The sequence below is a fragment of the Pleurodeles waltl genome, chromosome 9, assembly GCF_031143425.1.
Source record: "Pleurodeles waltl isolate 20211129_DDA chromosome 9, aPleWal1.hap1.20221129, whole genome shotgun sequence".
Lineage (NCBI taxonomy): Eukaryota > Metazoa > Chordata > Amphibia > Caudata > Salamandridae > Pleurodeles > Pleurodeles waltl.
Window position 1 is genome coordinate 745,212,804 of NC_090448.1, and position 27,164 is coordinate 745,239,967.

Sequence of the window (27,164 nt, forward strand, 5' to 3'; positions counted from 1 at the left end):
TGAGAAAATGAAAACACAGCTAAGAAGAAAAAGCAAACGTGTGAGACAAAAGAAAAAAGGGAAGGTAGCTAGCAAACAAAAGATAAAGAGGAAAAAATAATGAAAGAAGTGTGGAAAGAAAAAGAGAAATGAACATTGTAGAAAAAAGAGAGATGGTGAGAGAAACAAGCAGTAAAAGAACCAGGGCATGTACGTACTGACACATTTCCCACAGACACAGAATGGGAAAAACACTTTGACACTTCGGGTCCCGACAAGTAACTTGTGGCTTCCACATACAGATGGAAAAAAGGGGGATTTATAGTAAAACGTGTATTGACAGATATAGATAAGAAAAACACCAGAGAAAGTAAGGAAGAAAGATCTTTAAAAAAGTTAAAGGACACATACCAAGTCAAATGAAAGATCAAATAAAAAGGACAAAGAAAGAATGAAGGGTAGAAACAAAAATAGTGAAAGAATGAATGCCTGGTGAAGAACGAGAGGAATGAAACAAGGAAAGAAATAACCACGTTTTTGCTAGTTTGAGGGAAATAAAAAAAGGGAAAATAAATAGATGAAAGAAAGAGTGAATGTGGATTTTAAAAGCTAGAAAGAGAAAAGTGGGGGAGAAAGAAAACATTGAGAGCAAACAGAGTAAAGGAAAGAACAGAGTGAGATAGGTGAAACAGAGCCTTCCAAATAAAGGTGGCAGCTAAGGCTAGATTTAATTTGCTCCCCCCCATCCTCAAACAGAAGTCAGAGTGTGGAACAGCAGGGGGCACTGCAGAACTGAAAGAGGTGTATTTGCAGAGTTGTATGTGAACTCCAATACAGCAATATTGGGGCGCTTCAGATCGGGGTTATAGACAGAACTGGAATAACAGAAAGGCAGCGGGTGAGGAATCAGAAACAGAGCGGCATGTAATTCCAAGTACTGGAATAATGGGGCATTGCAGGTTAGTGTTGAGGTGCACTGACAGAGTTGTATGTGGCCGGCAGTACTGGAATAGTAACAGGCACATTATGTCATAAGTGAGGTATGTTAATGGAGCTATGTGTGGAACCTAGTATTGGTGTGTCAGTGTTGCAGAGTGATAGCCTGGAGGTGCCCTGGTGAAGCTGCGAGTGGGGTCCAGCATGGGAGTGGCATTGCCTCTGAACAACAGAAGCGAGGAGTCCTGAAGGACATGTGTGTGAGCCTTAGTACTGAGAAGAAATGTGCACTGAATGTCAGAATTGAGGGATTCTGGTGGAGCTGTGATGGTTCGTAACAACAGTGGTGTTGGATGCTAGACTTGAGGTGCACTGGCTGAGCTGTGTTTTGCTCTTTTGGGGTGCAGTATTGGCTTAGCAGGGGGCTGAATATTAAAATTGAGCTGCTGTAATTGAACTGCATGTGAGTGGGGTCCCAGAACAGGAAAGGAAGTGACCTTGCTGGGGTAGAACTGAGGTGCACTGATGGAGCTGTGCCCGAGGTCCCAGTACTGATTGTAAGAACTGAGATGCTCTGGCACACAGCGTGTGTGGGGTTCTGGCACGGACACGGACACAGCTGAGTGTGTGAACTGAGGTGCACTGATGGAGCTGCGCTCGAGGTCTCAGTACTGGAGCAGTAGAGTGTACTGACTGGAAGAACTGAGGTGCCGTGGCAGACAGTGCATGTGGGGTTCCTGGCACTGGCACGGCTCAGGGCTCGGAGTGTGTGAACTGAGGTCCACCGATGGAGCTGCGTCTGAGGTCCCAGTACTGATTGTAAGAACTGAAGTGCTCTGGCAGACAGCACGTGTGGAGTTCGGACACAGCTGAGGGGCTTGGAGTGGGTGAACTGAGATGCACTGATTGAGCTGCGCCAGAGGTCCCAGTACTGGAGCAGCAGAGTCTACTGACTCCAGGAATTGAGGTGCTCTGGCAGACGGTGCGTGTGGGGTTCCTGGCTCTGGCACGGCTGATGGCTCAGAGTGTGTGAACTGATGTGCACTGATGGAACTGCGCCCGAGGTCCCAGTACTGGAGCAGCAGAGTGTACTGACTGGAAGAATTGAGGTGCCATGGCAGACAGCGTGTGTGGGGTTCCTGGCACTGGCATGCCTGAGGGCTCGAGTGTGTGAACTGAGATGCACTGATGGATCTGCACTTGAGGTCCCAGCACTGGAGCAGCAGAGTGTAGTGACTACAAGAACTAAGGTGCTGTGGCAGACAGCGAGTGTGGGGTTCCTAGCACGTCTTTTGGCTTGGAGTGTGTGAACTGAAGTGTACTTATGGAGCTGCGAGTGGGATCCCAGAGCAGAAGTGGGCACTGTCTCTAAGGATTTCGAAACCCTGGTAGAGCTGGGTGCCTAGGCCATAAGCAACAGGCAGGCACACTTGGAAAAGAAAATCCAAGCCAAGGAAGGGTGTGAGCCAGGCAGCTGGGAGAGGGTGCAGAGAGGCCACAAAGACCAAATGTGATCAAGATAGCCTGCTTTATAGCTTTACTTACAGCTAAGCTCTGAGCAAGAATGCTCTGCAAATGAAATGGGAAGCTTTCCCTGGATAGGAGCAAGAAACAAAGTTAAAAAAGGCCCCTACAGCCGAGATAAACAAGACAAAGCATAATTATACAGTAGTTAGTCCATGCTCCCAGACAGAAGAAGGAAGGACAATGAGGCATGACTGACCACTAGCAAGCAAGGATTTCTAAATGACACTTAAACTAACAAATGAAACAGCTGGAAGCCCACAGAAGAAGAATACTTAAAAGTATGCAAGAGGACGTATGCCTATGCTCGACCTAAAAAGGTAGAGTGAAGGACTGACTGAATTTAACTTTCGAGTGGAATATGCTGAGCAAGCCTCTAACAAAGCAGCAGATTGCTTATCGAGGTTGTCCATGATGAAGGAAAAGTCTGCAACTGTGTCCCAAGAAGAAGAAAAGGAGGACGAACCCTTTAGTGTGCATGGATAAGAGAATGTGCGATAAGTGAGGAGGAAGGGAACAAATTGTGTGAGGAGGATGATGTTCTAAAGGCAGTGTCACAATCTGTGAACAAGGAGTGGCCTGAGTACAAATGTTTATCAAAGACCTTGAAAGGATATTGGAATGTACGTGATGGGTTGAGTTTGATGGAAAATAACGTTTATAGAAGTTCTAAAATTGTTCCTACTTTGAGCATAAGAGAGAAGACAATCAATTTGACCTATTTAGGGTATTTGGGCAGAAATTTGACAAAATCCAACCTGCGACAATGGTCCAAGAGTTGATAATCAGGTGGAGGGTGTAGGGAAAGATTGTATGTTGTGTGGAAGAAGTGACAAAAACAAAATACCAATACCACACAACTAGCCCCAGTGGAGGTTCCCAAGGAGCCATGGACTAAATTAGGATTGGCTATAATGAGTCCTGTACACAGTTTATCACCACAGGAGAAATTTGTTCTGTTGTTGGTGGACTATACATCAAAATTGTTGGTTACCATGCATGTGAGTACGTTGAACACCAGAGTGGTAATAGAATTTTTAAGGAGGAATTCGCCAGAGAAGGGGTACCTCAGTTCTTGGTTACAGATAATGAGGTCCAGTTTTGTTCTAATGAAATGTGTGAGTTTCTCAAGGTATAGTCTATTATTCCTTTAAAGACAGCCCTCTATTCTCCACAAGCGAATGGTCTTGCGGTGTGGATGAATTGGTGGTTAAAGATTGTGTGAAGACAGCAGTAGAAATGAGAGGATCCTTGTCTCAGGTCTTGAAAAGAAATGGTGGGCTCACATGACTACAACTAATTGTTTCATGTTAGAATCTCCTTTTTTCCCCTACTCAAAGGCAGATTGCCTGGATCAAAACTCAGTCTTCATTGACTTAAAGCCAGTTTGGAAAAGTAAGTTAAAAAGAAACTTCTTGAAACTGATATAGTCAGGATAAGAAGAGACTACCAGAGTAAGTACAAAGCTAGATTTAATTAACAGAATTGTGCCAATACTGTGATGTGTAGGGGATGCAGTTTTGGGGGAAACCCCTAATTTTGTCAAGAAGGGTACTTCCAAATTCATGGGTTCATTTATCATCAAAAGGTAAAAAGAAACGTTGGACTCTGGAGATGTCAAGACTTGGTGAAAAACAAAAATAAGAAGCTAATGTCTTAGCAAAAGATACAAGTTTTGGATAAGTTAGAGCAAAATTTGTTATTTTTTTAGTATTTTTTTTTATATTCTTGCTATTTGATTGTCCTGCTTGGGCAACATAGTGGATCTGTTTTATTTGCTATTTACAGACTTGGCCCTCATTACAATGCCGGTGATAAAGTGGTGGTAATACTGCCAACAGGCCGGCAGTAATAAATATGAAATTATGACCACAGCGGAAACCGCTCAGACAGACAGCACTTTAACACACCGACCGCCAGGGTGAAACCAACAGGCACCACAGCGGTAACCGCCAACAACCAGGTGGAAGACAATGTACCGCCCACAGTAAAATGACATACCTATCTCCCACCTTTTCCGGGGCAGTACCAACGACATCAAAAGCCTGGTGAAAACAGAACACAGAAGGGAAACAACTCACCTTTGGGGACTCAGGGAAGAACCACGCCACCATGGAGCCTGAACTGCATGTGTTCCCCATGCTTTTCTGCCTTCTGCTCCATTGCGAACACCAATGCCGGCGAAGTGCCGCCTAGCACATAGGGGAGGGAGGGAGGAAAAAGAGAGTGACACACACACGCAACACGCAACACCACACACACAACCAGATGCAGTAACATAACATATACACCCCGTACCCCTCAGGAATAATGCAAGGACAAATACTATAGTGTAAAAAGGCTGTAATAAGATAAATATAGGTGTAATCGGTGCATCCAAATCAAAAAGGAAATACATATTTACAATGCAAGGGATACTGCCCAGTCCTCAATATCCATGGGCCACAGGGCCACATCACAAAGTCCAAGGCCCAACCTCACTCCTACAACGACACGGAGAGAACACTGCAGGGGAATCAGGTTTTAAAATAGATAGGCACCTCAGGGGGACAGGGAATGGGGGGGCAACTCAGTCGGAAGATGGTACAACGCCACTGGTCCTGGAGGGGGCAACATGCCCATCACTCTATCCTGGGGAGTGCAAGGCCACAGTTTCTCAAGTGGGTGATTTGCCCACTGCTTGATCCTGGGGAGTGCAAGGAACAGTCTCACAAGTGGGTGATTTGCCCACTGCTTGGTCCTGGGGAGTGCAAGGCCACAGTCTCTCAAGTGGGAGATGTCCCCACTGGTTCTGGAGGGGGCATCGTGCCCAGTGAGCTTCATTCTGGGAAGGATGGGGTGAGTGGATGGCATCTCCACTGGTTCTGGAGGGGGCAACATGCCCTGTGATGCAGATCTTGGGGAGTGCAAGGTCACAGTCTCTCACCTGGGTGTCAGACCCACAGGATTTGCTAGGGCCAGGCCGCACTACAGCCCAATGATGCAGGACTACACACAGTCTGCCGGCAGTGACGGCTGCTCAGTGGTGGCAGTGGCGGTGCTGGTGGCGGTACTGGCAGTGGTGGGGGGAGGCTCCAGACCTTCCCCTGCAGCCTCGGTCAGCTGCCCACTTGGGCTGCTGCTGCTAGCAATGGTGCTGCAAGGCTGCCCACCGGGGCTGCTGCTGCTGGCAGTGGTGCTGGTGGCGGTGCTGGCAGTGGTGGGGGGAGGATCCAGCCCTTCCCCTGCAGCCTCGGACAGCTGCCCACTGGGGCTGCTGCTGCTGTTAGTGGTGCTGGTGGCGGTGATGGCAGTGGTTGGGGGAGGCCCCAGCCCTTCCCCATCCAGCCTCGGACAGCTGAACCACCATGGTTGGTGGTGGGTGCTCCGACTGAGTCCCAGCACCAGACCTCTTGTCCTTTTTGCCTGCTGGTGCAGGCCCCTTGCCCTTCCTGCCAGCAGCCGGGGATGGCTCCTTGCTCCTTTTGTCAGCAGCCGGGATTGCTCCTTGCTCTTCCTTTTACCAGCTGGGGGTGCCTCCTTGCCCTTCCTTTTTGCAGCTAGAGGTGCCACCTTGCCCTTCCCTGCAGCAGCTGGAGGTGTGTCCTTGCCCTTCCTTGCAGCACTTGGCGCTGACACCCTATCAGTGTTGCTGCCTGGTTCCCGGGATCCTCTCCCAACTGGTGTAGCTGTGGACACTATTGTGCCCCTGGTCTGGGTGGCTGAGGTGCTTGCATAGGTTTTGACCACCCTGGCCGGACGTGAGGGATGGGGGGAGGGATAGGGAAGAGGTCAATGTTGGTGCGGGAAAGCTTCTTAGGGACATTGGGGCGGGAAAAGGGAGAAGGTTTGGTAGTGGAGGAAGAGGGAGTGGTTGTAGGAGGTGTCAGTCTGCTGTGTTTGGGGGCAGGTGCATGGGCTGGATGCTGTTGTGAGGTGGATGGCTGTTGGGTGTCTGAGTGCTTGCGTTTGTGTACTTTGGGAGGAGGGGGCACGCACACAGTGGGAGAGGACACAGGGGGTGTGTGCATGGAAGTGGGGGTGGTGACTGCCAGTGAGGGGTGTGTGCTGTTAGGTGTGCTGGTGATGGGGGTAGTGGATGAGGATGTAGTACATGCAGGTGTGAGTGGAGACGCAACTTGGAGGGAGGTGGAGGATGAGGAGGAGGGGGCCACAGTGGAGGCAGTGGATGTTGGTATGTCTGCATCTGGATGGTGCTTGTGTGAGTGCCTGTGGGATGAAGTGGGGTGCCTGTGTTTGCCTGAGCCACTCCTGTGTGTTGTTCTGGGTGCATGCTTGTCTGCCTGTGTGCTTGGGATAGGTTGGGGATGAGGGGAATGGGATTGGGTAGAGGAAGTTGGAGAGGGGAGACTAGAAACATGGACAATGGCTGCCATCAGAGAGGAGGCCAGAGCCTGGATTGATCTATGTTGGGCCGCCATGCCAGTGTGAATGCCCTCCAGGAATGCATTTGTCTGTTGCATTTGGGCTGCCAGCCCCTGGGTGGCATTCACAATGGTAGACTGCCCAACAGAGATGGATCGCAGGAGGCCAATGGCCTCCTCACTCAGGGCAGCAGGGCTAACTGGGGCAGGGCCTGGGGTATTTGGGCAGAAATTTGACAAAATCCAACCTGCGACAATGGTCCAAGAGTTGATAATCAGGTGGAGGGTGTAGGGAAAGATTGTATGTTGTGTGGAAGAAGTGACAAAAACAAAATACCAATACCACACAACTAGCCCCAGTGGAGGTTCCCAAGGAGCCATGGACTAAATTAGGATTGGCTATAATGAGTCCTGTACACAGTTTATCACCACAGGAGAAATTTGTTCTGTTGTTGGTGGACTATACATCAAAATTGTTGGTTACCATGCATGTGAGTACGTTGAACACCAGAGTGGTAATAGAATTTTTAAGGAGGAATTCGCCAGAGAAGGGGTACCTCAGTTCTTGGTTACAGATAATGAGGTCCAGTTTTGTTCTAATGAAATGTGTGAGTTTCTCAAGGTATAGTCTATTATTCCTTTAAAGACAGCCCTCTATTCTCCACAAGCGAATGGTCTTGCGGTGTGGATGAATTGGTGGTTAAAGATTGTGTGAAGACAGCAGTAGAAATGAGAGGATCCTTGTCTCAGGTCTTGAAAAGAAATGGTGGGCTCACATGACTACAACTAATTGTTTCATGTTAGAATCTCCTTTTTTCCCCTACTCAAAGGCAGATTGCCTGGATCAAAACTCAGTCTTCATTGACTTAAAGCCAGTTTGGAAAAGTAAGTTAAAAAGAAACTTCTTGAAACTGATATAGTCAGGATAAGAAGAGACTACCAGAGTAAGTACAAAGCTAGATTTAATTAACAGAATTGTGCCAATACTGTGATGTGTAGGGGATGCAGTTTTGGGGGAAACCCCTAATTTTGTCAAGAAGGGTACTTCCAAATTCATGGGTTCATTTATCATCAAAAGGTAAAAAGAAACGTTGGACTCTGGAGATGTCAAGACTTGGTGAAAAACAAAAATAAGAAGCTAATGTCTTAGCAAAAGATACAAGTTTTGGATAAGTTAGAGCAAAATTTGTTATTTTTTTAGTATTTTTTTTTATATTCTTGCTATTTGATTGTCCTGCTTGGGCAACATAGTGGATCTGTTTTATTTGCTATTTACAGACTTGGCCCTCATTACAATGCCGGTGATAAAGTGGTGGTAATACTGCCAACAGGCCGGCAGTAATAAATATGAAATTATGACCACAGCGGAAACCGCTCAGACAGACAGCACTTTAACACACCGACCGCCAGGGTGAAACCAACAGGCACCACAGCGGTAACCGCCAACAACCAGGTGGAAGACAATGTACCGCCCACAGTAAAATGACATACCTATCTCCCACCTTTTCCGGGGCAGTACCAACGACATCAAAAGCCTGGTGAAAACAGAACACAGAAGGGAAACAACTCACCTTTGGGGACTCAGGGAAGAACCACGCCACCATGGAGCCTGAACTGCATGTGTTCCCCATGCTTTTCTGCCTTCTGCTCCATTGCGAACACCAATGCCGGCGAAGTGCCGCCTAGCACATAGGGGAGGGAGGGAGGAAAAAGAGAGTGACACACACACGCAACACGCAACACCACACACACAACCAGATGCAGTAACATAACATATACACCCCGTACCCCTCAGGAATAATGCAAGGACAAATACTATAGTGTAAAAAGGCTGTAATAAGATAAATATAGGTGTAATCGGTGCATCCAAATCAAAAAGGAAATACATATTTACAATGCAAGGGATACTGCCCAGTCCTCAATATCCATGGGCCACAGGGCCACATCACAAAGTCCAAGGCCCAACCTCACTCCTACAACGACACGGAGAGAACACTGCAGGGGCATCAGGTTTTAAAATAGATAGGCACCTCAGGGGGACAGGGAATGGGGGGGCAACTCAGTCGGAAGATGGTACAACGCCACTGGTCCTGGAGGGGGCAACATGCCCATCACTCTATCCTGGGGAGTGCAAGGCCACAGTTTCTCAAGTGGGTGATTTGCCCACTGCTTGATCCTGGGGAGTGCAAGGAACAGTCTCACAAGTGGGTGATTTGCCCACTGCTTGGTCCTGGGGAGTGCAAGGCCACAGTCTCTCAAGTGGGAGATGTCCCCACTGGTTCTGGAGGGGGCATCGTGCCCAGTGAGCTTCATTCTGGGAAGGATGGGGTGAGTGGATGGCATCTCCACTGGTTCTGGAGGGGGCAACATGCCCTGTGATGCAGATCTTGGGGAGTGCAAGGTCACAGTCTCTCACCTGGGTGTCAGACCCACAGGATTTGCTAGGGCCAGGCCGCACTACAGCCCAATGATGCAGGACTACACACAGTCTGCCGGCAGTGACGGCTGCTCAGTGGTGGCAGTGGCGGTGCTGGTGGCGGTACTGGCAGTGGTGGGGGGAGGCTCCAGACCTTCCCCTGCAGCCTCGGTCAGCTGCCCACTTGGGCTGCTGCTGCTAGCAATGGTGCTGCAAGGCTGCCCACCGGGGCTGCTGCTGCTGGCAGTGGTGCTGGTGGCGGTGCTGGCAGTGGTGGGGGGAGGATCCAGCCCTTCCCCTGCAGCCTCGGACAGCTGCCCACTGGGGCTGCTGCTGCTGTTAGTGGTGCTGGTGGCGGTGATGGCAGTGGTTGGGGGAGGCCCCAGCCCTTCCCCATCCAGCCTCGGACAGCTGAACCACCATGGTTGGTGGTGGGTGCTCCGACTGAGTCCCAGCACCAGACCTCTTGTCCTTTTTGCCTGCTGGTGCAGGCCCCTTGCCCTTCCTGCCAGCAGCCGGGGATGGCTCCTTGCTCCTTTTGTCAGCAGCCGGGATTGCTCCTTGCTCTTCCTTTTACCAGCTGGGGGTGCCTCCTTGCCCTTCCTTTTTGCAGCTAGAGGTGCCACCTTGCCCTTCCCTGCAGCACCTGGGGGTGCCTCTTTGCCCTTCCCTGCAGCAGCTGGAGGTGTGTCCTTGCCCTTCCTTGCAGCACTTGGCGCTGACACCCTATCAGTGTTGCTGCCTGGTTCCCGGGATCCTCTCCCAACTGGTGTAGCTGTGGACACTATTGTGCCCCTGGTCTGGGTGGCTGAGGTGCTTGCATAGGTTTTGACCACCCTGGCCGGACGTGAGGGATGGGGGGAGGGATAGGGAAGAGGTCAATGTTGGTGCAGAAAAGCTTCTTAGGGACATTGGGGCGGGAAAAGGGAGAAGGTTTGGTAGTGGAGGAAGAGGGAGTGGTTGTAGGAGGTGTCAGTCTGCTGTGTTTGGGGGCAGGTGCATGGGCTGGATGCTGTTGTGAGGTGGATGGCTGTTGGGTGTCTGAGTGCTTGCGTTTGTGTACTTTGGGAGGAGGGGGCACGCACACAGTGGGAGAGGACACAGGGGGTGTGTGCATGGAAGTGGGGGTGGTGACTGCCAGTGAGGGGTGTGTGCTGTTAGGTGTGCTGGTGATGGGGGTAGTGGATGAGGATGTAGTACATGCAGGTGTGAGTGGAGACGCAACTTGGAGGGAGGTGGAGGATGAGGAGGAGGGGGCCACAGTGGAGGCAGTGGATGTTGGTATGTCTGCATCTGGATGGTGCTTGTGTGAGTGCCTGTGGGATGAAGTGGGGTGCCTGTGTTTGCCTGAGCCACTCCTGTGTGTTGTTCTGGGTGCATGCTTGTCTGCCTGTGTGCTTGGGATAGGTTGGGGATGAGGGGAATGGGATTGGGTAGAGGAAGTTGGAGAGGGGAGACTAGAAACATGGACAATGGCTGCCATCAGAGAGGAGGCCAGAGCCTGGATTGATCTATGTTGGGCCGCCATGCCAGTGTGAATGCCCTCCAGGAATGCATTTGTCTGTTGCATTTGGGCTGCCAGCCCCTGGGTGGCATTCACAATGGTAGACTGCCCAACAGAGATGGATCGCAGGAGGCCAATGGCCTCCTCACTCAGGGCAGCAGGGCTAACTGGGGCAGGGCCTGAGGTGCCTGGGGTGAAGGAGATGACCACCCTCCTGGGTGTGCGGGCACGGGAAACTCACTGAGGGGCTGCTGAGAGAGCAGTGCTGGTACCGGGGTGGCAGCTGTACCTGTAGCTGGGGTGGGCACCGAGGTGTCCGCCACCACGAGGGAGCTTCCATCGGAGGAGGAATCCATGTCCGAACTGTCCCCTCCTGTCTCCACCGTGGTGCTCCCCTTGCCCTCCGTCCCACTGGTGCCCTCACCGTCGGTGGAGTCGGCATCCTGAGTCCTGTGGGATGCAGCTCCTTCCGTCACCGGTGCCTCTGCTCGTCTGCCAGATGATGCTGATGCACATAAGGACAGGGTGACAAAGCAAAAAGGGGGGAAGAGACAAAGGATACACTTGGTCAATGGAGGCAACAACACCACAGTTGGCGTACATGATACACACACACAGGGAACAGCCCTACGCCCTAGGCAATGCACTACCAGTCACAATGCTAGTCACCAGGCCATGGATAGGGACACCTAATGCCAATTGCAGCATACCTGAGACCCACAGACCCCTGCCCAGTAGTGGATGCCTACTAGCTTGGTTGGAGTTAAGGTATTTTACATCAGAACCCTGCCAAACATGGGACCTACTCTCCAATGTCAGGCCTGGCCTAGCGGCACCCACAGGCCCGCATCCCCAACCCGGATACCACCCCACCAGGCGCAAGTTGTATATAGGGGCACTGTACTCACCCCCTTGTGGCTGCTGTGATGCCCCCAAGCATCCATCCAGCTCTGGATAGGCCACTGCCAGTATGTGGCCCACTGTACCCCGTAGTGCCCAATGTTAACCAATGAGGAGTTGCACAGCGGTTTTCAACCGCCTCCCGCAATGGCGCACGTCAGCGAAATTACCTCATTTCCACCTGTCCCTCCAAACAGGACAGGCTGACGCCATTTCAGGGGGGTGCAGGCCATGGCTCCTAACTGTGTCACAGTACACATATGCACCATGTGGACCTCTCCAACAAAATACTGTTACAATCACAGCATGCATTGAAGTGTAGTGGTTGGAAATAAGAGATACTGACCAGCTGCTCACCATTTTGCCCCATTGATTGCAACTGCTGCGGATGAATAGGAGATGGAGACATCCCCCGTGCACAGACCCCTGGTGGACTTGGCAACAATGGAGGACAGGCACATTATCCTCACCTATAGACTGAACAGGGCCACAATCACAGAGCTGTGTGCCCAATTGGAGCCTGACATAATTTCTGCTATCTGTCACCCCACTGGGATCCCCTCTTGTGCAAGTGCTATCAGTGCTCCATTTCCTGGCAGCGGGCTCCTTCCAAGTGACAGTGCGCTTGGCAGTAGGAATGTCTCAGACAATGTTCTCAATAGTGCTGACCAGAGTGTTGTCTGCCCTGATTAAACACTTACGCAGCTACATCGTTTTCCCCCAGGTGGAAGATTTGGCCACAGTGAAAGCTGATTTCTATGCAATGGGACATATCCCCAACATTATAGGTGCAATTGATGGTACACATATTGCATTTGTCCCCCCCCCCCAGCGAAATGAACAGGTGTTCAGAAATCGAAAGAGCTTTTACTCCATGAATGTGCAGATGGTATGCCTGGTGGACCAGCACATCTCCCACGTCAATTCAAAAAATCCTGGGGCTGTGCATGATGGCTTTATCGTGAGGAATAGCAGCATCCCATATGTGATGGCTCAACCCCAGAGGCACAAGGTGTGGCTAATAGGTGAGCCCTTGTTCCCACCCACTATATGTTGGTGTTTGGGTATGGTGTGGGCCCTAAGGGTTGGTGTGTGGCTAACAGTTGTCCCTCAATATTTGCAGGTGACTCTGGTTACCCCCAACCTCTCATGACTACTGACCCCTGAGAGGAATCGCAGGACAAGGGCAGAGGAACGTTACAATGAGGCACATGGGCGAACAAGAAGAATTATAGAGAGGACCTTTGGCCTCCTTAAGGCCAGGTTTTGTTGCCTCCATCTAATAGGTGGATCCCTGTACTACTCACCCAAGAAGGTCTGCCAGATCATTGTGGCATGCTGTATGATGCACAACCTTGCCTTACCTCGCCAGGTGCCTTTTCTGCAGGAGGATGAGGATGGAGATGGCCGTGTGGCAGCAGTGGACCCTGTGGACAGCGAAGATGAGGAGGCAGAGGATAAGGATGAGGACAACAGAAGTGCAATAATTTGTCAATACTTCCAATGACACACAGGTAAGACAGTGTCACTTCACATTTAATTGACAGTTTTGTGTTTGACATTGTCACTGGCAGGCTGATTTTCCCACTTCTCTGGCCACTCACTGTACCCTTTGGCATCTCTGTTTGCAGATATTTGTGCCCCACTGTCGCTCCAGGTGTGCTGACTGCAGCCAACTACAGGTCAGTCCTATGTATGCATTACTGTACAGTTGAAATGCAATGTTTAAACCTTGTTAAACTAATACATACTTAAATCATTTGACATACTCCATACTTCAAAGGGTGTTTATTTAAGTGCTAAGAAGTAGAGGGGGGTGTGCAATAGGCTGGGGTGATGGTGGAGCAAAGTCCAGTTTACAGTCAAGTCTATTTGTATCACAGGTGCATTGTCCAAGGGGGCGTAGGAAGGGGAGCAATGGCAGTTCAAGGTGGACAGGGTGACAGAGTGGGACACAAGGGGGACATTCAGGAGAGTCTTATTTCCTGGTTGGGTTTTGGCAATAGTCTCTGGCTTCTGCCTGGATCGCAGGAAATGTTTGCAGGGTGGTTCTCCTTCTGCCGAGGGAGGGGTGCTGGTGGCCTGTTGGTCCTGTGGTGGGGCCTGCTGTCCACTAGCGGCATGGGAGGTGGAGGGCTGGTCATTGGTTTGGCTAGGCTAGTGGCAGAGGCCTGGTAGGGTGCCACTGCCTCCCTCATAGTGCTGGCCATGTCTGCCAGCACCCCTGCAATGGAGACCAGGGTGGTGTTGATGTCCTTCAAGTGCTCCCTTATCCCCAGGTAATGTCCCCCCTGCAGCCGCATGTTCTCCTGCAACTTGTCCAGTATCTGGCCCAGTGTATCCTGGGAATGTTGGCATGCTCCCAGGATCGTGGTGAGTGCCTCCTGGAGAGTCAGTTCCCTGGGCCTGTCCTCTCCCTGTAGCACAGCAGTCCTCCCAGCTTTCCTGTTGTCCTGTGCCTCTGTCCCCTGAACCGTGTGCCCACTGCCACTGACCCCAGGTCCCTGATCATCCTGTGTTTGTGGGGTGGCCTAGGGTCCCTGTAGTGGTGGACACACTGCTGATTGATGTTTCCTGTGGACAGAGGTATGGGCCCTCTGGGTGGATGCTCTGTGGTGGTGTGAGAGTGTGCCTGGGTAGCCGACTGTCCGGAGATCCCTGATGTGCCAGGTTGGTCATCCAGATCCAGGTGAGCGGAGCTGCTGTCATCACTGTGGGCCTCTACTGGGGGGGGACTGGATGTTGGTGGCACCTCTTCTCTGGTGACATTGGCTGGGGGACCTGTGGGGATGTAAATGCAGTGTTATTGTTTCTGCGTGTGACATCATGTGCATGGGTGTGTTGCCCTCTATGGTTGTTGTTGCCCTGGCAGATTTGCTTTTGTGTGAGTTGCTATTTGGTGGGCTATGTGATTCTCGCCAGTGTGCATGCAGTGGTGATAGGTTTCCATGCAGGTCTGTGAGGGGTGTCCATGCAATGGTATTACATGCAGGGCTTGGTATTATGATAAGTGGGTTGTGATGGTGGGGTATGGGAGGTGGTGAAGTGATGGGAGTGAGGGTAAGGGTGGGGGTTTGTGATGGCATGCAGGTTTGGGGGTGATAGTAATAGAGATTTGACTTATCAGAGTCCAGTCCTCCTCCTACTCCTGCCAGGCCCTCAGGGTGCATGATTGACAAGACTTGCTCCTCCCATGTTGTTTGTTGTGGGGGAGGAGGTGTGGGTCAAGCGCCAATCCTCTGTACAGCTAGTTGGTGTCTTGCTGCTGTGGAACGCATCTTCCCCCGTAGGTTGTTCCACCTCTTCCTGATGTCATCCCTTGTTCTTGGGTGCTGTCCCACAGTGTTGACCCTGTCCACGATTCTCCGCCATAGCTCCATCTTCCTAGCAATGGATGTCTGCTGCACCTGTGATCCAAATAGCTGTGGCTGTACCTGGATGATTTCCTCCACCATGACCCTTAGCTCCTCCTCAGAGAATCGGGGGTGTTGTTGTGGTGCCATGGGTGTAGTGTGAGTGGTGTGGGTGAGGGTGTGTGGGGTGATGTGTTGGGGTGTGTGATGTAAGGTGCCTGGATGTTGTATAGGTGATGATGTTATGTGGCTTTGGTTGTGTGGGTTCTCTTGATGTATCTCTCTCTGTTGCCAATGGTTTGTAGTCGTAAAGGGTTGTGGGTGCTGTGGGTGTGTGTTTTGTAGTGGTGTGGGTGTGATGTATGTATGCGTGTCAGGTGTGTGTAGTTTGAATTGTCCAATGTGGTGTAGTTTTGTTTGAGTGTGTGGATTTTGAGCGCGGTGGTATGTACCGCCAATGGTTTACCGCCATTGAATGTCTGCCGCAGTGATTCATGGGTCATAATGCTGTGGGCGTAGTTCTGTTGGCATGACAGTGTGGGTTTTGCTACCACCAGTTTATCACTGACCTTTGGGCTGGCGGACTTGTGTGTGTGGCTGTATAGTGACGGATTGGTATGTGTGTGTCATAATATGCTTGGCAGTTATCTGCCGCAGCAGCGTTATGTTGGCAGCAGTTGGCATGGCGGTAAGCGGGATTTACCACCAATGTCATAATGAGGGCCATTGTTTTTTAATTTTATATAGGTATAATAAACTTTATGATGCATAAATGCCCTTATCTATAGTAATGTATAAGTTGCATTACACGTATGCAAATTACTTATGTAATCTATTTTTGGAGTTTCATATTTGTTTATTTTATTTTTTTTAGTGGAAAAGATGTGTTGTGTTTACTTATGGTGGTTCTTGTGCTCCACATCTTAAACTAAATCTAATTTCAAATTAACTTGGAATTTGTTTACTTGAAGAAGAGATATCCCCTTCGTACACGGCTCCTTTACGGAGTCTAGTAGTGTCACTGTCCCAAAATGCAGAGCAGATTTTATTAGGCAAAGCATTTGTTTGTACAGGCATAAATATTCGCTGCCTATGTAATACCTTTGTTACTGTATCATCCACCACATTCAGCCTTTTTCTTGAAGGTAGGAGTTTAGCTTTCTTAACCTTGAAAGAACAAATATATAGTTTGTGTGGTAGACCTTCCATATTTTCATGCTACTCAGGCATGAAATAGGTCACGAGATGCCCTATATGAGCTTTGAAGAAGAGGGAGTTTGTCTCAGTTCTCAACCAGAGCTTTGGGGAAACAGAAAGGATGAGGCTATTTCTGGGTTTACTCCCACAGGGTAGATCAAGCTTCCCTCTAAGCATTGGGAGGTGCCTACACAGACAAAATACAGGGGTCCCTTACCGAAATGACACCAACGTCGTCATTTCTGCTCCTGGTCACTGGTGGCATATCAAGACATTTGACATTTGAAAATGTTTACAATTCGAGTGAGCTCTCCGGAGGCAGCTTCAGGGTGGCCCTAAATACCTTACCTCAATTCCTATGCTCAATAAAAGCTCACATTCACATCCTTAAATCACTGGCTTTGAGAAAAAAAAAGTTCCCTAGAATGCAGCTCACGTCCAGTGGAGTTGATTCTTCCATCAGCGAGTTCAAAGGCCTAACTGGTTGAACCTGCACATCATCTGCAGAACCTGCAAAACCCAAACCTAGACTTCTGCCGGGGTCAAAAACGGTCCACAAGGGGCAGATAAAATGATAACTGTCAGCAGTGCATGGAAAAGTCCCAGCCACAATCAAACAGTGGAATACTCGTTCTGCCTCAATTGCTAAGGTCTTCAGTGGGAGGAATCCATACTATCTACCTATCAGCATGGCATAGTACATCAAAAGACAGATGGGTGCTAGGCATGGTATAGAATGCTTACAAGCTCAGCTTACTGAGCTCTCAGCCAATATCCACCCAGTTATGTTGAAACCATTTTGGGACGGGTGCAGTGCTTTAAATGGGCCGGTACTGTCCGGTACTGAGTACCGGCACTTTTTTATTTTGAGAGGGAGAGTACCGGCACATCTCAGGAAAAACGTAATACTTTTAATTGGAGAGTACCGGCACTTCTAGGAAACAAGCAGGTACTCTGCCACAGAGTACCTGCACTTTAATTTTTCCATTTCAAGCACTGGACGGGTGACACAGGAAATGCAAACCTTAACAAAAAAAGGCAAACTAAAAAAGCTCCAAAACATCAGAAAATGAAGGGGTTTATCCCAATAGGTTGTAGTTATAAAACAGGGATCAAAAATGAGTTCCAGCACATAACAGATCTAAAGACTGCAAAGAAATGGATCAAGGAAGAAATGTGCTACTTGTTTGTGCTGCACCCCATTTGCAGGATCAGTTTTGCGTGTGCCTTCCAAATGAATGGCTGTGGGAAAAAAATCAAAACTCTACCTATATCTGGACAACAAATTGTTCAAATCCAACTGACATTAGAAGGTGGTGGGATATTTTGTGCAGAATTGGGACTTTACATACTATTTGACACATTCAGAATCATTCCAGTGCAACTAATTCAGTAAGTAGAATTATTCCTGGACACACAGAGGTCAGAAAGGTATATCATTCACTGGTCACACTGTGTTATAATCTTCATTACAATAATCTCATGCACCCTCGGACCAGTTGACCCTACAGATCTCCTTATTTCTGGTCCATATGGCATCATGCATATTCTTAGACTTGTGCTCTCTGTGAGGCCTCTGCAGGAATATCTAGAGGATTAGTCATACCAGTGAACAGAGGATTGGGACAACAATACGACTGCCCATTGTAGCTTTTCATACATTCCTGGTGGTGCCAGAAGTATAAACATGTTGAGAGAAGTGCCCTTCCAAAAGTAATTTCCTCCACAGCTCATCACGACAGATTCTTCACTACAAGGTTGTGGTGGGAACGTGAACAATCTATCAATAAAAGGAAGATTGTTGACAAGGGACTGTGGTACTTCCTGCTTTTCAGAACACTAAACTCCTTTTTAATTTGACAGGACAAAGGAGTATTATCAGAACATTCAGAGAAGAATGAGATCCAGTGCTTTTTCCGAAGAAATTCGGAATATTTAGCACCTGATCTTTGCTTGAAATTTCCACATCTCGGCATTCTACCTATCATGCACTCAAAACAACCAGGGGGAAGCTTAACGTGTATATCCTTGAAGAACACACATGATTTCTCAACAACGGGGTGTTCAATGATGCCTTCACTGGTTTGGAAGCATCAGATTATGATTTATTTGGCCCCATGAGATGCGCAAAGTTTGACACTCCAGTCATAATGCCTGAGCCAAGGCAATTAAATATTCTTTTGTTACTGATCAAAGTCATTTCTTCACACGTTGCCACCAAGTGTTTTACTCCCTGAGGAAATAATCAAGTAGAAAAATTATAACTAAAATGCTCCCCATTTCTCCAGTCGCAATATCCTGACCTTTTCCTGCCTCAAATGCCACACAGGCATCTTCCATGAAATCTGGATTTCTTGACCAGGATATTAAACAAGATCTGGCTCCACAGTCTTCCGTCTCTAAGACTGACTGCTTAGCTCCCAAGAACCTGCAGGAAAGACACTTAAATCATCCCTGGCATTGCATAAATGTTGTGAAAGAGGCCGTTTCCATGAAAAATATTATCAAATGTCCTCGAATGGAAGAAGTTTTGCATTTGGTTGTTGGAGAAGCAGACTAACCCTAGAATGTGCCAAGAAATAACAGTAGTTCCCTACCTTTTATTTGGCTAAAATTCACTGCCACTTTTTCTTAATAAAGTTCACTGCTTTTACTGTTTATTTCAGATGTTCTGCCATCACCTTTTCACCATCGCTGTGATCAATGAAAATGTTACCTTGTCACCAAATCGTTCTCTCCTTCAGAATCAAACACAGCATTGTCCAATTAATGATTCTCCCTTTTTGAACCCATGCATAAGACACGCCTGCAACATGCATGTTGGGCGTTTTCTATGTCGAGCGGACATCACATTTGCCAAGTGTTAGAGTGCAAACCATTTATGTCCAAACCATGTATGTTTATGTTCATAATCGTGTTTGGGGTTTCCACCCTGATAAAGTTTTTCTGCAAGCTCTTCTTCCCTTTCTTTTCAAGCTATTATCAGGATTTCACCGTAACAGGTCCACTTTGTTGGTTTTATTCTTTTTTAAGCCACCATCTCCTCGAGGGTCTTTGTATACCTTATACATAGAACGAGCCCTAGATTATTATCTTGATGAAGCGAAATGTATAAAGAATTTAAAACAGTTTTTTTTGTAAATCACGATTCTAATTAAACAGGTTTAGCTTCCTTAAATCAAGTGAATGTTAGATGAGTAATGTCCTCCATCGTTATCAAAAAGCCAGTGGAAGCAGAAGCGAGGGAAGGCTCCCGCACCCGGGTGCCTCAAGAATGCTGTGCTCCATCATTTCGGGAAATGGGCTAGTAGACTTATGGCATGCACAACACAGACATAACAGAGAGGGTACGCGCATTAACACCACACACAACAGCTGGTCTTGCATAGATATGTGGATTGTTACCGGGGATGTGGACTCCTGGACTATAGAAGTGGCGCACTGCCCACATACACTTTCAGACCACTCTCCTGTGCTTTTGGTGATGCAAATTCTGAGTGGAATACAGCGTGCATTTCTGTGGTGTCTCCCAGCGGGGGCTTTGCGTGACCAAGCCTGCAGGGTGGAGGTACGGGAGGCCATTGTAGAATACTTTGCCTGGTATGAGGGCTCTGTGCAGTCACCTTGGACTCTCTAGGAGGCTTTCAAGGTTGTTATTAGAGGAATTTGTCTGGCTAAGTAGCATGGTGTCCTTCGTGCTCTGCACCGCAAACTGACAACTTTGGGGTATAAGCTGGGAGATCTGGAGAGGCGTTACTATGACTTTGGTGACATTATACTCCTGGCACCGGCTAGAAGGTATCTTGACAAGTATGATGAAGCAGCGAGATGCGAGACGTTTTTTGCGGAAAAATGCGCAGGCCTGATGGTATGGGGAAGGTGAAAGATCCAGAAAAAAGCTTGCTAATCATCTGCACAGACCATGGGCCAGTGATTACGTAGTGGCATTGGAGGATGAGCAAGAAGGATTACAGCTGGGAACAGAGGCAGTGCAGCGGACGATGAGTTCCTTTTTCGCCGCCCTGTATTCGGCTAATGCTCTTCCCCACAATGAAATGTACACTGACTATTTTGATGAGCTCCAATTGTTGTGGCTGGATGACGGTCACAGAAAATACTTGGATGCCCCTTTCACTGAGGAAGACATAGTGCAGGTCATTCTGGAATTGCCAGGAGAGAAAGTGCCGGGTTTGGATGGTCTAACAGCTGTGTTTTATAAGGAATACACGAAATTGAGGGGGACGCACCTCATAGAAATGTACTCTGAATCGCTAGAGCGGGGCCTTCTCCCGCCCTCCCTTCATGAGGCATTAATAGTAACCATTCTCAAGCCGAATGAGGATCCGGTTAAATGTGACTCATACCCCCATTATCTTTAATAAATGTGGACAATAAAATCCTGGCTAAACTGATAGCATCGAGAGTACTTTCCCTGCTGCCGACCATTGTTGGGGCGGACCAATCTGGGTTTGTTCCTGGTAGGTCCACCACTCATAATTTTCCAGACTTATTTTGCAGTGGTACAGTCGGTTGGCCCTGGGGACCATGCAGCAGCAATATTTCTAGACACTACCAAGGCGTTTGACTCTCTGGACTGGTCGTACCTTTTGCGCTCCTGACCCGGTTAGGATTAAGCCCTAGGTTCATCAGTCTGGGCTGACTGCTGTACGCTGAACCCTCTAATACACTGTGCATTAATAGCTCGGTCACTGAGCCCTTCTCAGTTCTCAGAGACACCCGCCAAGGGTGCCCACTTTTGCCACTGTTGTTTGCCATGGCGATGGAGCCACTTGCAGCGCGCCTCAGGCAGCAACACACACATAGAGGTTTAGTCTTTACACCCCAAACTATCCTGGTGTTGAAGTACACAGATGTTGTGGTGCTCTACCTTTGCGACCCACAGACCAAGCTAGACCCCATTATACGCGAATGTATGCTCTTCGAGGATCTCTTGGGCAAAAGCTGTGGAGTTGCCACAGACGGAAGATACTGCTCCATTTGCCTTAGAGTTCCCCCTGAGCTGGGTGATGGTACCCTTGAGATACTGTAATGCTATCTGTACTTAATCACTGATTCCATCTTGACCACCGACTGCATTTAGTGCTTAGCTTAGCTTCAAATGCCATCTCATAGGAGACGCAGGTATTTTTCCTTGCACAATTTGTTCTCTACATTGAACATGTTTTGCTTTTTTCACTAGGGAAGGGAACATAACATGGGGGATGCAACGATGATAGAGTGTATAAGGCTGAGAATGTTTATAGCAGAGAAGGGTACGTCTCTGTCTTGGAAATAAACCTTGGCATCTGCCCAATCCTTTTGTGTGTGTTTTAAACACTGAACAAGTACAGCAAGCACTTGAATTTCACAACTTACTCGAAGGGAGGGGGGAGGTTACCAGAACCTTCCTCTTCAGTTTGGTTAAGGTATATAAGGTAGGGAAACTTGGCGCTGAGGCAGAAGGAACTCATTTCTGAGGGTGGACGCATTGCTCAGAAAAATCAGAAACCCATTGGGGAAAATTTCTCCTGTCTCAGCTGTCCAGGGTTCCAAAGCTTGACGTTGGCAAAAACAAGGATGATGTTGGATTTGATCTCCATGGTGATGCATTTTTAATTCTTAATTATCTAGCTTTACTGTGTGCACGCATAAATATATATCCACTGCACACATATTCGTTGTTGAGCTATTTATTTTTTCTGTTTATTATCATTATTCTACTGCTGTGATTATTTTAGTAGCTACACGTGTCTTGCTGCATTCAAGTTGTGTTTTCGGAGGACATTGCGTTCACTGTTAACTTCCTTTGTATGGGCGGGTGGGTGACGATTGGAGTCATGGGAATTGCTTACATTGCCCTTCGAGCAGGAGGGACTCTTGGCGCCAGACATGGATCTGTACCACGACTGTGCCCAGGTGCAATTTGCGCACTCCTTGATACACCCAGTATAGTTTTTGCCTTGCACTACCCCAGGGCATGACCTGGTGTGGCCCTGCCAACTGTCAAGAGCCCTCTATTTGCCTCGAGGAAGGCCCTGGACTAGGCTTGATATGGTTGCCTGCAATGTGATTGCGTGGCATGACCTACGTCGCAGAGTGGGATCGGCGGTTCTGTATGCACTTTCCATGCTCCTTCTGGATTAAACCAGGATCCCCATCACTGGCGATGCAGGCACCTGATTGAGGCTACAGAGAATCCAGTTGACCTCCATGGGTGCCCGGTACCCAGATCAACAATTTATTACTACTGATCAGGTGCTGTAGGGGGCCTCAAACACTCCACTCTGTAGGCTCACTTATTTTCAGCTTCAGGCTGTGAATAGAGCTCAGCATGCTGACTTTCCAACGGCGCTGACCGTGCTCCAGGCACTGGAAACACTTTAAACATCCATAACACCACACCGTATGGTCACTAAGCTATACAGAATCACACAGTCTATGGCGCTGATAGCTTGTCCTAACTCACGGAGCCTGTAGGAGCAAGATTTGGGGGCACCTATCACAGATGCTGACTGGAAGTATTGTTGTGCACATATCAGAACATTTTCCCCCAAACTATTGACTGTGGTTAATTCATTTTAAATTTCTACACTATACCGCATGGGACTACGTAGTGACTTCTGTTGTCGGAGATGCTCGTCCGTGAACGCGGACTTCTTGCATGCTGACAGGGGATGCCCCAGGGTGTGCAAATTCTGGCAGGATGTGTTTGGGGTGGTGGACATGGCATTCCTCACACGCCTTTGGCGGCCCTTTTAGGGTTTGTGAAGAATGTCCTGTTGGGCATTGGAAAACTGGTTGGCATGATGCTTCTCATGGCCAAGCGCAGGATAACCATGAGATGGTGCCGCAGTGGGGTCGCTTGCAAAACGGACTGGCTGAGGGACTCTGCATATTGCCCGGAACAGCTCCAGTTGTATTGGGATATGATACCACTAAGGTCACGTCCCCCAGACATATGGACCCCCCTGATTAACTGTTTACAAACACAGGGGGTTTATACAGTTGCGAAAGGGATGGTGTACATGGATGAACACACCATGGAGATGGAGGATAATATGCCAGCTGTAAAATGGTGACTTACTGGATGAACGCTTTTTGCGCTTTGCATGCATGTCAATGTGGGTGTCCTCTTATTTCTTGTTACATATATAATTTACTAGACATGATTATTCCTTGCATGATATAACGTTCTGCTGTGGGATCTTAGGCAACGAAGCTTAAATACAGGTTAATGAAGAAAATTGTTTGCTATGATATGTTGAGCCTAGCGGAAATGATGTTGTGACGTCCCTAAGTGCCAGTACATTGTGACTATTCTAGAGAATGTCTTTATTCTGTACCATATATGTTTTTCTTTGTTACTGAAAATTCAACGAATAAATAGTTTTTAAAAAAAGCCAGTGCAACAGTGCTGCACAGGGTCAAGTCTCTCCCCACAAGAGGATAGACTCCCAATACAGACTTCACGACGAATGTCAAAACAGATGAAATCTACAGAACGGCCACCCGGAGATAAGTGTACACACACGTGGACATTACTGCTTTGACTTATATTCACCAGAAAACTCACGTCTGTTTTGGTGGAAAATGGGACATTTCTGCCTAGTTTAAAAAACACAGACATAACTGGGATGCGATCAGCCTCTCACACCCCTGGGCCCCAGCACCACAGTATTAGCTCTGGTCTCTCACAAGCTTCGCTGGTAGCATGCACGTTTTATCTTTTCAGCAAGTAAACAGGAGCCTATTGTTGACAATTTTGGACCCACCCTGCACTGAGGCACCATTTGATAAAAAAACACAGACAGACGCCCGCCGCCTCCTTTTGGGGTTCTAATGTTGGCAAACTGCAGCAATAACGTTACCTCAGCCGGCCCCTCCCGCCCTGCCTGCTTCTTTAGAAACTGTGATTTCTTCAGAAAGGCATTCAGAGAGGGCAGGTGTAACCACAGCGGGTGGGGCTCTCCTGCCTGCTGCAGTTTCTCCCCTCCCGGAGAGGGAGATCCACCTTCTCCTGGAAGCGGGTTGAAAACCGGTATTACAGGTACATCCAAAGACGTGGATGTCACCGTTATTTCTTAGCGCAGGCGTCTCCTCCCCTCTCTAAGCAGGTTTATAGTCTTCCTCCTATCACTTATCGTGAAGTCAGGTCTCTTCCTGCTGTCGGCGACACACTCCACCAGAGAAGTCCGGCCACCCTCAAACCTGCGACAAATAACAGGACGCTGCAAACCGTAAGCCCAAGGAGGCGAGGAAGCGCGCACTGAACATAGATTTCTAAAGCAGGGTAAAAAAAGATCAAAATATAAAAGGAAAATTGCGAATTCGAAAGAAAACAAGGGAAGACATCGAAAGAAGTGAAATGAGAATATAAAAAGAAAGTAGAAGCACACTATAAGACGGGCAGACGTAGAGAGAAAAACAGGATTAAAGAACAGAAAGTGAAAATACAAAGGTGGGAGAGACAAAGGGCGGAGAGACCGAAGCCGCAAAACAAAAGGTGAAGCAAAACGTAAAGTTCCAGGAGGTGGAAACTAAGCACCCTGCAAAAGAGAAAAGAAACGAGATGGAGACCGCGTAAAAAGTCTCTCAAAAAGAGAGCTGCCTGGACCAGCCCGGTGCACCTTCGGAAGGGGCGGGAACCTGTCACCCAACACCTTCCTCCTGCGGGGCTCTCTTCAGGAGACTTACCTACTCCGGAGCAAGCGGCTGAGCCACGCACCCCGTGCACCCCGACAGAGACTCCAGGCAACCCCAGGGAAAGCACACAAAGTGTCGGAACCTCCAGGTAGAGACCCTCAAAGAACGGTCGCGAGGCACTCGTTCACCCCCAGAAGACGATTCTCTGGAGAGGGGTACGACACCCCCAGTAGAAGTCCTCACATTGCCCGAGACCCCAAGAAGCATGCCTCGGGCCTTCCTGATCAAGAAATCCTCTGCGTCCAACAGCAGGAGGAAGTGGTGTGAGGTGCCCGACGAGGAGAGGGGCGAGATCTACATCCCAGGTGAGCCCGGGGCTCCTCCAGGTTGTAGAAATCTTTATTGGGTGGGTCGTACTGTGATTGAAGTGGGGGGGGGGGTCGTCTGGCACCCTTGCGCCCATGGCCCACGGTGTCACTGCACCTGCTGCACTGTTAATCACGTCCTTCCTTCAGGTCTCTGAGTTTTGCGGTTTGGGGGAGAAGGGGGGATGGGATGGGGTTGGTGGGGGTCGACCTTAACGCTCCAACCTCTATTCCTATAGGGTTGATCGCAGTGCTAAAGGCAAGTGGCTTGCTGATATGGGGAAGTGTTGTAATCAGGAAACGGCTATAGGGTGTGCCAATCGATGTTTTTAACACAAATGCAACCTATTCTTTTTTTACAGACCCTAAATCCCTCAAATGATACCCATTACATGGCATTCGGCAATTATTGCTGTTTTGGCTACAACAAGGATGCCTAACACTGTGTGGGCAGCAGGCACTCAACCCACTCGGGCTAACTGTAATCGGGCCTGCTGCAGGATGCCCTGATCTGTTGTGAATGGGGGAGATGCGTTCTTAGTGTCGTAGATGATACCGATGGAAGTAACGGATTTCTTCTGAGGGAAGAAAGAATGGAGTGATGTTGATTGGTTTATGGGGAGGGGTGTGCGGGGTCGGTAGGAGGGACTGACTCTACGTTGGGCACAGCATACACAGGAGTGAAGAGTAAGAGATTACCCCAGCAGTGCATGTGGTCAACGTGTATAGGTCATGTCGCAGCGCGCCTGTTGTCGCATGTACGTGTCTTGGCCTAAGCAGGTCACGCCATTTGTATCACAGCTGTCAGGTGCCCTCTGTCATGAGGGCGACCTGCAACAGGCACTGATTGTGCTCACATAGAGAAGCACCGAGCATGCCGACACTTCAGCCCTATTGAGAAAAGTTTAAGTACCAAATGGGTACTTTAAACATAGGTGTATTTGGTTTATCAGACATTTGCCAGAAACGCAGTTTCTTACCAATTAGGTATTACTGATAGGGACTGTTTCCTCATTTTCCACCTGAAAATTATTATTTTCACAATATTTCTCACACCTGGCAAATACAGCAGCCCGGTCGGTCCCCTAGTAATCAGGACGTCATTTTCCCGTTCCCCTAAAATCAATAGCGGTGCTCTCATCTTAGGCCTTTTTGCAGTGCCACAGAAGTTGCCGGTTCAAATTCCTGTTGCAGAAATGGCACCAGCTGAATAAAAACCACCCCAAAAGTAAGAGCCTATGACATCTCCATTGATGTTTTCGAAAAAAAACTTTGGCAAGCCGATAGATAGTTCTCAGCTCTGGAAAGGCCGGGCTACATTAGCTCAGATAGTGTTTTTCCCAATGGCACGCTTGCCTCCAGATGCACACGCATGCAGGGCCTGCAATCTTGAAACAGGTTTTTTTTTTAGAATACTGGTTCCAAGATGGTTGTGAAGTTCATGCTGCTTGAGTGCGCATGAGTCACGAATCATAGAGGCTAATTTTAATATACCACTCTAACATGGTGGAGGGCCATGTTAGAATGGTAAATTAAAATGGTAAAAAAGTGTAAGCGAAGAGAAAAAAAGGGAAGCAAGCAGCCATGCAGCATTTTAACACTTGCAGCAAGCACAAATGTATTCAGTCTCCCCTGCCTTGCAAACACCTAAACAGCTTGACTTTACAAGTTCAAAACTGCCCGGTTTGCAAACATGGGCCACTCTTTTGCTATGTGATTCGCTAATCCGGCCAATTTTATTTTGGTGCCCGGGACTGTTTTCTGTCTCAGCCCGACCCTGAAGGTCTACACTGGACAGTGTTCACAATAAGGAACAAGAAACAGCTCCCAAGAAGGACTTGTCTTGAAGAGGGTGACAACCAGTCCTCCTGGACACCGCCTGTTCACCCCACCAATCATTCGCATGAACTGTCTCTCCACCTCCATAGCAATCCCATCTGTCTGGTGACTGTAGCACAGAGACTGTGATAAATGCGTGGAAGG

General features: G+C 48.6%; 1 protein-coding gene across 1 annotated transcript in view; it reads left to right on the top strand.

Moving 5' to 3' along the window:
• Positions 1–24,285: 24,285 nt before the first annotated feature.
• Positions 24,286–27,164, top strand: part of OVOL1 (ovo like transcriptional repressor 1) — a 45,323-nt gene continuing 42,444 nt past the window's right edge. The window contains exon 1 of the mRNA XM_069207872.1: positions 24,286–25,181. Within this exon, the coding sequence (XP_069063973.1) occupies positions 25,082–25,181 (100 nt within the window). The 5' untranslated portion in view covers positions 24,286–25,081. The remainder of the gene's footprint in view (positions 25,182–27,164) is intronic.